Raw genomic sequence first — 16,159 nt, forward strand, 5'->3', positions numbered from 1 at the left:
GTGGTTGGTGACGAATCCATGATGGTCCCTGTTGTCGTATCCTTCCATAAAAGTTGAACATCTGAGATGGTGTTGACAAGCCTTGTGCTTCTGGTGCCCAAGGTGGAGTGAGCTCCAAAGTAAACATTTGGACAAAATTATCACTATCTGATCTTACTTTTATAGCACAATTGGTAAGTGCCTTGAAGAGCTAAGGGTAAGCCAGAGTATAGTCTAAAGTGGAGCCTGACCTGCCTGTAGTGAAGGCTGCTGGGTTATCTAATGGACTTTGCCCACTAAGTGAATAGAAACCCAATGCTTCTAGGGCTGTCATGCATGACTTGCCTTGTAGATCTCTTTTATTTTGATTTCCAATGATTTCCAGGATATGATTTGGATGTATGACATCCAAGCCTTCTAATAGATTCATCTTAAAATCAACCAATATGAATATGAAAGCTAGTGGATACATTACCTTCACGGCTTCAAGTAGACCAGTTAAGGTCTGGATCTTATCAGGTTCATGCTTATGAGCTAGGTGGATGTGCAGGGTTACAATTAATAGTGTAGTATGTGGATCCACTGTGATCTTAACACATTGAATCCATGAGATGCGATTATCCACTTCCTCATGCACCCAGAACATGTCAATTAAGATGCAAATCACCATGCCCCCTTTGACCCTTCCTGACTTCGCCACTTTTATAGTCCTAGAATCCCGTGATTGGTGTTAATGACTGCTGTCAGGTTACTTGCAGGAGTATGATCTCATGGTCTCAGAGAAATGACAGGAATTCATCCTGACCTACCTTTGCAGTAAGGCCGTTCACATTACAGGAGCACAATTCTGCAATATTGGTCCTTGGTGGACAGGCAATGGGGCAACACTCATGCAACTCTGAAAGGTCTGCTGTTTGCGATCCTGACTTGCTTGAGACTGTCAGGATTGACTTGCTGCTGAACTGCTGTAAGTAGAATTATTGACTTTGTGATTTGTAGACCTACCCTGACTACTGGGGGGTGCTCAGGCCCGATCGTCCACTTCAACATACCTGTCATTGGCAGTAGCAGAGGCAAGGGGCTGGGATAGTGAGCTGACACACATTTTCTCATGCCGATTCTCCAAACTGCAAATTTTTCTCTGTGCTGCCAGACTTGGGATGCAATGATTTAATCTGATCAGGTAATAGAGGTGATGTCGTTCCCTGGTTGCTCAGGGTTAACCTAAGACTATGAAAGTACAATTACACATAAATGAGGCAGTCCGTCTGTATTGCACAAAGACAGTGACAAATTGAATTTCATTTACAGAAAGCAGTTGAAACTGAACTAGAATTATTAATCAAACATAATATCATTAAGAGTTCCACTGGTCCAACACCATGGGTTTCTCCCATAGTGGTAGTACTCAAAAAGGACAGTGAACGAGCTATATGCATCTGTGTTGAAATGTGTCATGCAAACAAGACAATTGGAAGAGAATTACATACAAGTCCTCCTATTGCCAACATGATAACCCAATTGAATAACACAAAGGTCTTCTCTCACCTTTATCTGAATGAAGGATATCATCAGTTGGAACTTGAGGAGAATTGCAGGTACATTACAACCTCTTCTAGTTATATTGGTCTCTTCCAATATAAAAGACTAAGTTCAGTGTGTCATCAGTTGCGGAGCTTTTTCAAGATGTCATTCAACGTATCACACAGTCTGTCATGAAAACTTTGAAATATAGTGATGTCATGTTGTTTTTTGGAGCTACACAGGAGAAGCATGATAAAACCCTTGCACAAGTGTGTAATGTAGTAGGTGCTGCAGGTCTGTGTGAGTTCCTTGAGACAAAGCTGAAATTCTTTGGCCATATTTATTCTGATGGGGGACCACGACTGATCGAGCTAAAGTGCTATCAACTCCCAATCCCCCACAAGTTATTTCCATGTTAAGTTAATTTCTTGGCATGGCTAGTTACTGTTCTAGATACATATGAGACTTTGCCACCGTAAGTGCTCCATTGAGAGACTTGGCAAGGAATAATGTTTCATTTAATTGGTCACATGAATGTGAGCAAAGCTTCAAGAAAATCATACAATCTATTGGAAATGGTACTGAAATTGTATGTATTTGATCCAAAACATCATAGTGAGGTTGTTGTTGAGGCTAGCCCAGTTGGAGTATGGGCAGTCCTTGCAAATACAGAATAATAACCAAATGCTTGATGAGATATTGTAGCATATGGAAGCAGGAGTTTGTTCGAAACTGAACATGCTTATTCCCAACCTGAAAAGGAAAGGTTAGCAGTAGTGTGGGCTTGTGAACATTTCCACATGTTCAAGCATTGTTGGCCATCTTTTGCAATCCAAAGGCCATTTCTCCCTGCATTGAATTTTGGGGGTTACATTTACAAGTGTACAATTGCACAATTGTGCACTGCTCAGGGAAAGATTAAAACCCTGCTAACTACTTCTCAAGAGTACTTGCTCAGTCCTGTGGTACCCCTTCTTAGACATCTGACACCTACATAAATTTCATAGTGAAATCAGACACAACAGTTGCCATTTTGTTGGAACAATTTGTCACTGCCACAAGTAAAGATAGTGACATGTTATAACTAAAAGACACTACTATAAATCTTTCTGGGAACCAGCACACTTGGCCTCTTACCAGTGACCGCAAATACAAGAAGCTTAAAAATGTCAAATATGAACTGTTCGTCATTCAAGAATGCAATATCCTGGGAAGTTCTAGAATTGGTAACCTGGAAAGTCTGAGACAACAGATAATTGAAGTGGCCCATGATGAAAATTGTGGAATTGTTGCCACAAAACAAGCTCTCCAAGACCGAGTATGGTTTCCTCACCTTGATGAGAGAGTTGAAAGAGATTTGAAGGCCTGTCATTTATGCAACTGCCTTTCATCCAAAACCACTCAACACCCCTTCAACATATCAGAGTTTCCAAAGCATGTTTGTGAAAGGTTTGCCAATGACTTCTTCGGTCCTCTTGACAATGGAGATCACCTAATGGTGATTGTTGATGAATACTCCCATTTTCCATTGATAGAAGATATATCACTCAAAACAGAGTCATTGAGAGATTCACAACATGGGGTGTTCCTTCGATCTTAAAATCTGACAACGGCCCATCTTTTAACAGTCGAGAATTTCTCGCCATCTTAAAGTGAAGCATCAGAGGAGCATACCTCTTTAGTCACAGACCAAAAGCCTTGTCAAACTTTTTCATGCGTGCTCCTAAGAAAGCTGTTCAGCATGCTGTATGAGAAAGGCTCAAACTTAAGACTGGTTTTGATTCTACTCTTCAAGCTTATCCTTCAACCCTTCACGCGATCACAGGTGAAAACCCTGCAGCCTTGATGCCTGGAAGACCCATGACAACCAAGTTACCTCAATGGACCAATAGGAGATCAAGTACTGAGAAATACACCCATCTAAAAAACTTGGATCATAAAAGGAAAATGAAGGCCTATAAAGACAAGTGCCCACATGCAAAATGCATTACTTTCACTAGAAAAGCTCGAGTGCTTGTTTGTCAGTCCCACAAACGTAAATCTGATGCTCCATTCGATGCTGAACCATTTCATGTTGTGACCAGCAAAGAACACATAATGACTGCTAAACGTCCTGAGAAGTCCATTATGCAAGATTCTTCACATTTCTGACATGTGGCTCATCACTCGTCAGGCATCGATCTCAATGTAGGGACTGGGTCTAAAAGGACAAGTGAAAACCCCCTGACTGCTGTTGTTCCCACATCTCCACTGCAGATCACAGACACTTCTACTGCCTGTCCCCAGTTTCCGAAGACACGATCAGGACGTGTGATCAAAGTGCCACGAAGGCTCATTGAAGAGCCATAATTATGTATATAGTTGTCGAAAAACTCTTTTTTTTATTTTTTATTTAACAGAGGGGGAGTTTTAGTGTTGTGTGAGTTAGCAATGACGGAACCCTTTTGTCTTCTTATGGACTCTGTAGAACTGTGATGTAAGTGTTGGAGCATAGTGAAGTGAATGCAGGTTTAGAAAGTGGCATTTGCGGTTACACACAGATAAATACAGACATGTAATACCAAGCTCCGTGTGTGGTGCAGTTATTGGCAGGTACCCAGGCTGGGAGAGGATGCTACAGTGTCCAAAACTAATAGCTACCCACTTTGCAAAAAAAGGGTCAGTTTAAGTGGAAAAATGTGATATATCCATGTTGTGTTTTGGGCCGTTTCCTGTTGCAGACACTAGGCCTACCCACATAACTGAGGTAAAAATTTTATTAGGAGACTTAAGAGAATGCTGGGTGGAAGGATGTTTGTGGCTCCTCGCAGATTCCAGAACTTTCCATCACAGAAATGTGAGGAAAGTGTGATTTCTACTCAATGTGTGAGGTTTGCAAGAGATTCTTAGTAAAAAAATAAACTTGGTTGGGGGCCATGCAAGTCACCCCCACTCTGGATTATCTCAGGTGTTTAGTTTTAAAAAAAACTTGCAAGTTTGGTAGGTTTCCTGAGGTGCCGGCTGAGCCAGGACCCAAATTCCACAGCTTCCCACTTTGCAAAACAAAGAGTCAGTTTTGAGCGTAAAATGTGATCGATCCATGCTGTGGTTGGGCCACTCCCTGTCACAGTCACTAGGCCTACCAACACAAGGGAGGTACTATTTTTATTGGGGACATGTGGGATTTCTAGGTGGATGGAACATTGTGGCTCCCCACCAATTCCAGAACTTTCCCCTCCAGAACTTTCCCCTCACAGAAATGTGAGGGAAATGTGTTTTTTAATTGAGGTTTGACATTCGCAATCGAATCTGAGTAAACAAAAACCTGGTTAGAGCCATCTTGGATTCCCCCACATGTCTAGTTTTTTAAATATGTGCAAGTTTGTTAGGTTTCCCTAGGTGTCGGCTGAGTTAGGGCTCAAAATCTACAGTTACCCACATTAGAAAACAGGGTCTGTTTTTAGTGGAAAATTGTGATGCGTCCATATTGTGTTTTTGGCCTGTTTCCTGTCACAGGCAATAGGCCCACCCACATTTGTATTTGAAGACATGTGCGTGCACAGCCAAGTAGAACATTTGCTATTTCCAATTGGAATTCACTGCATTTGCACCATTCATATGTAAGCCAGGGTGTAAGAAAGAAAATATTTTGAAAAATGCCCTCTAAATCATATACTAGTACACATACCCACTAATTCAGAAATACGCCAAAAATCACTGCTCCTAAAAATCATATCTTGTGCCCATTTCAGAAATACATAGATTTCCTTGATACCCATTTTTAACTCTCCATATTTGACCATATGAATTTGGCTATACTCAATACAGAATGAAAAAGAATTAGAAGGTGCAACTCAGTTGTTGGCTCGGGGTACATTGAGTTCTTGGACAGCCTTCAAACCTTTCAACCAAAAAAGGGCCTAATGGACATAACGGTACATTGTTTTTGTAAGTCGCCACTGTGACAAAAAGTTACACATGAAAACGTTGTCAAAAATGGTCCTTTTTTTCCTACTCATTTTCAATATTTTTTTATTTCAACTGTTTCTGCATGTTCCTGAAAGCTGGGAGTATGGTGACTTTAGCACCGCAAACTATCTATTAATACCACTTTTAGGAGAAGAAGCACTTGTACAGAACCCTTTTTCCCTATTTTTCCCAAGAACTCAAATTGTAGCTGTGTTTTGCTTATTTTCTAAGTCCCCTCTAGTGCTATCTGCAAACCCTGGGTACCTTTAGAATCCCCAGCATGTTGCTATAAAAAAGGACACAACAAATTTTGTGCTGATACCTTGTGTGGAAAAATCATTATGGAGCCATATGCGCAAACTATCCCACATAGCCAAAACGGGGTAGGCATGTTGGTGGGGGAGGTTAAGGCTCAGAAGTCAAGGCGTTAATTTTTTATCAGGGCTTTAGTACCATGGCTCTGAATAGAGCTGAACTAACATCTCAATAGAACAGCAAAGGCTGGCTAAAACTGCTAGCAAAAAATTATTGCCAAAAAAAATAACTTCCTCTTGGTGGAAGTTCTGTTTTGTCATTTGGTGAATGGCGGAAGGTCCACTGTAAGGAAGCTGACATGTCATTGTTAAGCAAGAACCTCGTCCCAGGAGAAGAGCTTTTTTGAGGAAAACAAGGGGAAATTACAGATACTACACATTCTCAAGAAAAAAGTAAAAGTTTGATTTGGAAGGATCTCCGTGATTAAGGCAGGTAGACAGAGAAAAGAATGGGGAATTGTTGCAGTATGCTACCTTCATGACCCAAGAGAATTAAAATAATATCGGCAGGGCGACTTTGGAAAATTCCAGCAGCACTGTTCTTTGTTTTCTCAATTCGTGTATTGTCCAATAAAGTGCTGGAGAGCTAAGTACTCACAGCCACAGTAGTCTGTATTTAAGGAATTGGGGTTCATCACACACAGGGCCTTGTATCGGCTAACCCACCCGAAGGTGTGCCTGGCCCCGTGGTAAAGCCAGCCATTCAATCAGAGAGAAAGAGGGAGATTTTATTTTCAAATGTCACATGACTTTTCAGACGATTTTATTTATTTTATTAATTTATCTAACTAACACGGTTTGAATCACAAGGGTGATTGACACGATGGAAGGGGGGGTTTCCTCAAATACCACTGATTCCTTGCCAATAACTTCTACACTAAAACATGCATACTACAAGCGAACAGAGTCGATGAGATAATTTCAAAAGGAGTTGAAATATAGAGGGTAAAGAGTGAAGGCAATGAACAAGACGTGCAGCAGGTGAGATTCATCCTCTGCTGGAACAGCAAGTTCAATCCACTTCAAGTGGTGTGTTGTGAGTGACCCCAATAAGAATTCAGAGTCCTGTTTTTCTTTGGTTTTTCATTGATGAACATTGTTCTGATCGGGTCTAGACCTTCACTTCTAATCATGCTCTTTATCATTTTCTGTTCTCCTCCTCAGGCAACCTTCCTGTTCTCGGTGATTAAATACACTCCCCTGACATACAACAAAAAGTATGTATACCCATGGTGGGCTGATGCTGTAGGCTGGATGTTGGCCATATCCTCCATAATCTGCATTCCACTCTGGATCCTCTATAAACTCTGTTCTGTCAAAGGCTCCTTGACTGAGGTGAGTTATGGCACCTGGTAGGCCATCCTTATTTCCTTGAAGGTATTTCATCGAAATTGAAAGGCATTGATCTAGAATTAGAACTAATAGGCCGAATCCCTCCTTTCGAATGTTCAGTGGTTCAACACGATAAGAATGTAGAATAACACCTAACCAATTTTGTTGGACTTTTGCTTATGCAGGGTCATCCTGAATCTTTTTGCCTCCTGCCTCCTATTTGTTTCTGACCTGTCGCTGTTGGCTTTTGAACTCTGAGCACTTACCCACTGCTAACCAGTGCTAAAGTGCATATGCTCTCCGTGTAAATTGTATGTAATTGGTTTATCCATGATTGGCCTATTTGATTTACTAGTAAGTCCCTAGTAAGGTGCACTAGAGGTGCCAGGGCCTGTAAATCAAATGCTACTAGTGGGCCTGCAGCACTGGTTGTGCCACCCACATAAGTAGCTCTGTAATCATGTCTCAGACCTGCCACTGCAGTGTCTGTAAGTGTATTTTTACACTGTAAATTCGACTTGGCAAGTGTACCCACTTGCCAGGCCTAAACCTTCCCTTTTCTTACATGTAAGGCACCCCTAAGGTAGGCCCTAGGTAGCCCCAAGGGCAGGGTGCAGTGTATGGATAAGGTAGGACATATAGGGCCTGATTCAGACCTTGGCGGGCGGCCGAGGCCGCCCGCCATGGTCCCGCCGACAAATGACCGCACCGCGGTCAAAAGACCGCGGCGGCCATTCATACATTTCCGCCGGCCCAGCGGAAATGCCCCTGCAACGAGGATGCCGGCTCCGAATGGAGCCAGCGGAGTTGCAGGGGTGCGACGGGTGCAGTGGCACCCGTCGCGTATTTCAGTGTCTGCATAGCAGACACTGAAATACTTTGTGGGGCCCTCTTATGGGGGCCCCTGCAGTGCCCATGCCATTGGCATGGGCACTGCAGGGGCCCCCAGGGGCCCCGCGGCACCCCCTACCGCCATCCTGTTCCGTGCGGGAGACCCGCCAGGAACAGGATGGCGGTAGGGGGTGTCAGAATCCCCATGGCGGCGGAGCGCGCTCCGCCGCCATGGAGGATTCTGCATCGCAGCGGGAAACCGGCGGGAGACCGGCGGGAGACCGCCGGTTTCCCGCATCTGACCGAGGGCGAACCGCCGCGGTCAGAATGCTCTGCGGGGCACCGCCGGTCTGTCGGCGGTGCTCCCGCCGACCCTGGCCCCGGCGGTCTCTGACCGCCGGGGTCAAAATGACCCCCATAGTAATGTGGTTTATATGTCCTGACAGTGAAATACTGGCAATTTCGTTTTTCACTGTTGCAAGGCCTGTCTCTCTCATAGGATAACATGGGGGCTACCTTTAAATATGATTAAAGTGTAGATTCCCCTAGAGAGTAGATGGACATGTGGAGTTTGGGGTCCCTGAACTCACAATTTAAAAATACATCTTTTAGTAAAGTTGATTTTAAGATTGTGCGTTTGAAAATGCCACTTTTAGAAAGTGAGCATTTTCTTGCTTAAACCATTCTGTGACTCTGCTTTGTTAGTGGATTCCCTGTCTGGGTCAGTTTGACAGTTGGGTTGTTTTTCACTAGACAGTGACACAAAGGGGGCTGGGGTGTAACCTGCATTTCCTGATTAGCCATCTCTGCTAGGAGGGAGGGGTGGAGTGGTCACTCTCATCTGAAAGGACTGTGCCTGCCTCTGACAATGCCGGCTCCAACCCCCTGGTGTGTGTCTGAGGCCTTGCCTGGGTAAGGCAGGATTTCACAAGTAGGTGTGAGTCCCCTTTGAAGAAAGGTGACTTCAAAGACTAAAATGGGTATAAGAAGGGCACCCAAATCTACAGACTTTAGAAAACACTTCTGGAACCAAGAGGAACCTCTGCCTGGAGAAGAGCTGATAGCTGAGGAAGAAGTGCTGCCCTGTCTGTGACTGTGCTTTGTGGAGCTTTCCTGCAGTGCTGCTTCTGCCAGAGTAAGAGGGCAAAGACTGGACTTTGTGTGCCTTCCATCTTGTGAAGAAGTCTCCAAGGGCTTGATTTAGAGCTTGCCTCCTGTTGTTTGAAGTATCAGGGACAGCACACCCTTCTCTCTGCCGGCACCTGGAGTCTCTGGAGAGACTCCTGCTCTGACAAGTGGTGCCCTATCCAGTCCCTGGGCCCTTGAAAGGAAAGCTGGTGGAATCCAAGGAAATCGACTTCGGACGACTTCGGACCGACGCCGCTGCTGAATCCGGTAATGCCGCCTGCACCTGACGCCGTAACCTTCGCTGGAACGCGACACTCTTCGCAGGCCCGACGCCGCAGCAGCCCCGCTGAAGTCCGTAACTCCGTGGAAGTCGCCGCACCACGTCGTGACCGACGCCGCTCGAAGTGCACGGATTCAACGTTTCGTACAGACGCCGCGATTCCCGACTTCGCGCATCGGCTTGTTTTCACTCTTCACCAAAGGTACTGTACTTGGGGGTCTACACGACTCCGTGTCCGGCGCCGCTGGTGTCGGCTTGTTGGGAATGACTCTGTCACGACGCCATGTTAACATCTCATCGAAGCATTTTTGTTTCTAAGCGCTATTTTTGAGTTTAATCTTTAAAAATTCATAACTTGACTTGTGTATGTCGGATTTTTGTCGTTTTGGTCTTGTTTTGTTTAGATAAATATTTCCTATTTTTCTAAACCGGTGTTGTGTCATTTTGTAGTGTTTTCATGAAGTTACTGTGTGTGTTGGTACAAATACTTTACACCTAGCGCTCTGAAGTTAAGCCTACTGCTCTGCCAAGCTACCAAGGGGTAAGCAGGGGTTAGCTGAGGGTGATTCTCTTTTACCCTGACTAGAGTGAGGGTCCTTGCTTAAACAGGGGGTAACCTGACTGTCAACCAAAGACCCCATTTCTAACAAATTTCATCTGGCAAATATTTTGCACCCGCTTATTGCATTTTCAGGTATATGATTTCAGAGATGTGGGATATTTTCTTCAAAGAGGTTGTTGTAAAGTGTGTCCTAATACACTCATCCCTTATATAATGTAGGGTTTGAACCTGCATAGGTGATAGCAATGTAGACTCCCCAACACATGGTTCAGGATTAAAACCTTAACGCCAATGTACCAGACAATGACAGCCATTGTAGTCATCCTAAGCATAAAAGAGTTGTGTTGCCCACTAGGAAAATTTGCCACTTCCCATAAGCTAAATCCTGGATTTGTTGCTTGAGGCAGGGACAGTGCGGTAGTTTGTAGCTGAATCTAAGGCTATGAGTTGCAATCTCAGTCGGTAGAAAAAGCAGCAGACTCCATGTATTGTAGTCAAATAAGATAATTTTGATTTATGTAAAAACAAACATAAAAGTTTTATATGATGTTTCCACCATAGAGGTAGGTGGAGAAGTATGTGGAGAAGGAACCAATAAGGCAGAAATACAAAATAAAGGCGAGTGAAAGGAAATAATTCATGCACAGTTATCTGCAGCACAAATACATAATTGCAAGGATAGCCTGCCACTGTGTAGATGAGAGAGCCAAAATATAAAGGTACATGCTTTGAATAGATTACTTAAACCGAATGCGATAGACCCTAGAATTATGAGTAATTATTTAGCAGCACTAAAAGGAGACATATCGACTCATAGCTGTGTAACAGTGAGTAACAGGGGTTTTCATCGAGGTGGTCTGCGTGACACCTAAATGAGAGGGAATCTTGTAGAACATCCTTTTCATTCGCCTTTTATCCATCTTTAATGTTAGCTTATGTATGGTCCCCCAAATCATCCATCCATGTTTTGTAACGTCCATGCCGGGGCAGAGTTAAAAAGGGGGTAGCCATATGTATTATGACCTCCCCTCAGAAAGATAAAACCTTTGGCTCTTGATAACCACCTTCACAAACAACTATTTTTAACCTCTTCGCCAATTGAATAAAACGACTTAGTGCTATGCTCCTGTTTTTCTCTGTGAGAGGAGACTCGAAAAGGCCAGTGCTGAAAAAGGAACGTGGCAGCCGGCTCCGGAATAGTACTGTCCGCGCCCTCCAGCTTCTCTGACGGCTACTGAAGTTTGGTTGAAGCAGCGTACTCCTTGTGATGTCATAATAGAGGGAATCATCTTTTGTTCCCATTGTTGCGTCACAGCACTTAATAACCTAATGTGAGTTTGGTTTTTCACACTAATAGGTTTTGTGGAGCTCAGAGAATGTTTTGTAAAACACATACACAAGAAAGGAAGGGGCTTGCATTTAAAACAAAACACTGTATTTAATTGTATTGGCATTGATATTGCGCATTCCTTCAATGTGTAGCAGTAGAAAATTACTGCTATACCGTAGCCTTATGTAATATTTATAAGTACATTAGAGTTGGGGACAAAGGAGATGGACAAAGGGAAGGAAAAAAAAAGAGGAAAGGATCAGAAAATAGAGGAAAGAAGTCACGAGGACTATGATACTGCTCTGAATAATCACTTTCATGTCAGCTGCAACAAATTGACAAAATGAAGGAGGCTTCATGGGGAGGAGGAAAAGCAATCCACTAGGACAAAGGGGAAACTATTAAAATCATCGGGCCTCGTTTACAAAATTTTGGTGCAGCGCAGCATCGCAGGCCTTTTTGCTGTGCTGCCCTGCATCAAAACAAAAGGGCAGGAATGTGCCATATTTAAAAGATTCGGTGCATTCCTGTCCTTGTCCCCTGCTCTGGCGCAGAAATTGCTGCCATGCATCAACGCAGGTACTCTTGCACCATGGTGCAGGGATGCCTCTGTTGCGGGGATGATTTTTTTGTGTAGGGAGGGACACCTCTCTGCACAAAAGCAATCACAAGTGTTGTTTTCCTCCTCAGCGGTTTTTGCTGGACCATTGGGTCATTTACCAACCACCACCCAGAACACTTTCCAAATCAGTTCATAGTATGATAAGATGTTTCAATAAATAAACATCAGTGCCTTTACTTGCTTTGCAGAGGTTGCGACAGCTCACCAGTCCAGACGTGGAACTGCCCCAGTTCCAGAAGATCATCCTCTCAGATCCATCTCAGCGACCTTCAGAAGCAGCTCACCTAGCTACAGCGGTCCAGGAATCACACTGTTAGGACATAGTGAAAGATGCACAGTGTTTGTACCATGTTTCATCAGTGGATTTTCTTACTACTATTACAATCCAGTCACTCCTTATCATCAACCTCGAGCTGGGCTTGATCAGAAAGTACTGGAAATGATTTTAGGAGAAGAGTAAGCAGTTTTCTGTCTGGTAAGATTTGACTGACTGCTTCTTTGTGTGCATTTCTTCCCACATACTTCACATCAGATGCAACATGAAGATAGACGACAGCCAGTTGGACTTGGACCTGAAGTACATGTGACATCAGTAAATAATTCTCAGAGACTAAGAGTTTTACAGATTTTGTTTGCAACTGACTCGTTTACATTAGGGAATTACAACTACTCAATCACTTAACAGAGAAAGGTATTCTGTCCTTTATTTATGTTATCCTTTATTTATGTTATCCCTTTCTGTTGTGTGATTGTTTTTTTTTTAACCAAAATGGAATCATTCACTGCAGGATCTCCTACAATTATTGGATAACCCGTATGAGAGGAAGCTAGACCACCTACTAGATGCATGGATTTGATAAGTTCAAATTCCCTGTTGAGCATAGTGATTTTTCGTAAACGCCTGACTCCTTCAACATTGTTTAAACTGCTGGCATGAGGTGATGGTTGTGCCCTCTTGAATTGTGTCCCTACTGGGCATGTGTGAGCAAGCGTTATCATGCCTCCTCTTAGTTACATGTAAAATAGGGTGAGTGTAGCTATCTACTGCTGCGGTAGCCCCCAGATAAACTCCCTGCTTGTTGTGATAGCAACAAAAATCTTGTGAGTCCAAAGAAGTACCTGACACTAGAACCAGGCATCAGTTGGGAAACACAACCACAAAATTAGGGGTGTTTAGGCGTAGTGAATTGCCTGGCGGGTTCCATAAACATGACGAAGACCCACATCCACTGTGATGGCATGCTTCATCATTGTCAAGGTCAGAAAGGTGAACTCCTCCTGGAACTTCTCAAGAGGGCTGTTGACTATACCTCCCTATTGGTAAGGTGACTGGGGCCTCAGGAAGACATAAAATGTACAACACATGGCTGGGTTTTACAGTGTTATTGTTGCATCCCTATTGCATCCATAAAAGTAACACACTTCGGAATCTGTGCAACGCAGACCATTTGTGATGTGTCCACATGTATCAGCCCATTGTGTTGTGGTCCGTGCTGGTCTGCGGCATTCATCAGGACTTGGCCCCACTCCTATCCATCTCATATCCCTCTGTAAAAGTGAGTCACTAATATGTCAGTGTAAGATGGATAGAAAGAAAAGCAAAGGAAAACTTGTGGTTACATCCTGTTTGTATGGCACAATGGCCATCATTGCAACTTTGGCGTTAACTGCCGCCTACCTCCACGGTGACGGTTGCCAACATACCATTGCCGTGGCTACCAGCCGCCCAAGCGTATTATGACCGTCAACGGAATTCCGCCAGAAGGCTGGCGGAATACCGTAGACGGCCATGGTGGAGGACGGCGGTAAGGTGGCACTGCTGTCAGCAGCACCACCACGCCAGCATAACACCGCCGACCGTATCATGAGCAATGATACGGCCTGGCGGTGTTTTGCTGGTGGACGCTGCTGCTGACTGCAGTGCTGCGTCCCGTCTCCAGCCGGAGGACCCCCTGCAAGCAGGTAAGTCAGGTTCTCTGACAGGAGAGGGGGGGGGAGTGTTGTGTGCGTGTGTGGGGGTGTTGTGTGTATGGGGGTAGCGTGTGTATGTTTAGGTATGCATGCATGCGAGTGTGAGTCGCATTGAATGAGTGCATGAATGACTGAATGTAAGGGTACGTGTATGTTGTGTGTAGTGAATGCTTGTGTGCGCCAAAGTATGTTGGTGTGGGATTGTATGTGTGCACCCGTGGGTGGATGTGGGTATGTTTGCATGTATATGTGTATATGTGTGCGTGTGTGGGTGTGTAAATGTGCGGGGGGAGAGGTGAGGGTGGGCTCTGGGGAGTAAACGGGGGCGGGGGAGACCCCTATCAGAGCCAGGGAAGGAATTCCCTGACACTGATAGTGCCTACCACCATGGTTTTCATGGCGATACGCTTGCCACAAAAACCATGGAAGTAGGCAGGGTCATAATCCCGAGGGTGGGATTGTGACGGCCGCCAGGCTGGAGACCGAAGTCTCCAGCCCAACGGCCGTAACCACCCTGGCGGTCAGTGTGTTAAAGTGGCAGTCTGTGTGAGCGGTTTCTGCCGTGGTCATAATTCCACTTTTTTTTACCGATGGGCGTGTTGGCGGTATTACCGCCGCTTTATCACCGACCGCCAGGGTTGTAATGAGGGCCAATGTCTGGCCATTTGAGCTATGAAGAGAGAGGAAAACCATTACATGCTTTTATTTAGCGATCCACAATTGTATCCAACACACATGCAATGAAATATGTATTGCTTTTTCCCTAAAGTAATGACAAGTATCGCTTTGTGTTACTTTGCATCAAAGGGCAAACTATGGGTGTACGTGGGCATTCCCATGTAACCACCCACAGTTTTTGATTCAAAGCCAGGAATCCGCTGGTACCACTGACCTATATAAATTTGTTAGTATCATATCACAAATACTATTTACTAACCACTTTAGACAGAGCTTTGCCCCAAAAATGTACGAATCCTTGAGCAGGCACAAAGTTTGTAAACTTTTCATGTATGCATAGAATGTACACCACATGTACAAAGTCTGACTAGTTTCACAGCATGTCTGAGCCTAGTATTTCATACTTGGAAGTTTACAGCTCCTGGCTACGAAACTTACACCAGAATTTATACACCCACTTTTACCCTATGGTGTGTGTGGGGGTAGACAGCAAGGATGTGCAGCAATGCAGGGGCTGACAACAGCAGTGCTATGTCTTAGTGCAATAGTCCCCAACCTGTGGTCCAAGGACCCCTGTCGGTCTGCGAAGACTACTCAGGGGGTCCAGGACTGCCTAGAAAATTATAAACAGATTAATAAAGGCTGTATAAGTTTACAAAAAGCAAAATGGAAATCTGAACATTTTAAAATGTTCTATAAACGTGAAAGAATTAAAAATTGGAGACAAAGGGCCAGATGTACTACTCCGAGTTTTGCAACTCGCAATTTGCGACTCGCTTGCGAGTCGCAAATTGCGAGCTGCAAAACCTTATATACAACAGTGTACTTTACACTGTTTGCGATTCGCAATGGCGTCGCAAATGACCTACCTCTTGAATATTTATGAGGTAGGTCGCAATTTGTGACCCCATTGGGAATGGCCGCCCTCACAGGGATGGTGGCCTGCTGGTGACAGCAGACCACCATGTCTGTGACTGCTTTTAAATGAAGCAGTTTTTTAAAAAAAATGCAGTCCCTTTTCCTTAAAGGAAAATGAGATGCATAAAAAAAAAAAAATATGTTTTCTTTTCATTTTTTCAGAGCAGGCAGTGGTGCATGGGACCACTGCCTGCTCTGGAAGTTTTTTTTTCACTGCCATTCACAGAGGGGAACGGGTCCCAAAGGGACCCCTTCCTGTTTCTGAATGGGTTAGCACCAGTTTGAAACTGGTGCGAACTGTGATTGTTTTGTGACTGCATTCACGGTCACAAAACAATGCTACATCACGCTGCGACTCGCAATTAGGAAGGGAATGTCCCTTCCTAATTGAGACTCGCAAACCTATTTTGCGATTCAGTAAATAGATTACCAAATCGCAAAAAGGGGTCTGTACATACCAACATGTTTTTTTCCTGTCGCAAACAGTCCAATTCTGCGAATCGGGCCGTTTGCGACAGGAAAAATGGTACGTACATGTGCCCCAAAAAATCTATTTAGTGTCATCATTTTGATCCGTGGAAGCAGCGGAAGTGCATCAAGCAGAATTTAATATGAATGACTAGTGGTCTCAATTGAATTTAGCAAAGGTCCAACCTGCCCATGAAAATTTTGATTTTTTTATATTTGTTTGAGAATTAAATGAATGATTAAGGGCCTGATTTAGATCTTGGTAGTAATGGTC

General features: G+C 44.1%; 1 protein-coding gene across 1 annotated transcript in view; it reads left to right on the forward strand.

The window, feature by feature from the left end:
- Positions 1-12,529, forward strand: part of LOC138287579 (sodium- and chloride-dependent GABA transporter 2-like) — a 641,212-nt gene extending 628,683 nt beyond the window's left edge. The window contains 2 exon segments of the mRNA XM_069228137.1: positions 6,930-7,100; positions 12,039-12,529. Of these exon segments, the coding sequence (XP_069084238.1) occupies positions 6,930-7,100; positions 12,039-12,167 (300 nt within the window). The 3' untranslated portion in view covers positions 12,168-12,529.
- The last annotated feature ends 3,630 nt before the right edge of the window (positions 12,530-16,159 follow it).

Source organism: Pleurodeles waltl, chromosome 4_1, assembly GCF_031143425.1.
Source record: "Pleurodeles waltl isolate 20211129_DDA chromosome 4_1, aPleWal1.hap1.20221129, whole genome shotgun sequence".
Taxonomy (NCBI): Eukaryota; Metazoa; Chordata; class Amphibia; order Caudata; family Salamandridae; genus Pleurodeles; species Pleurodeles waltl.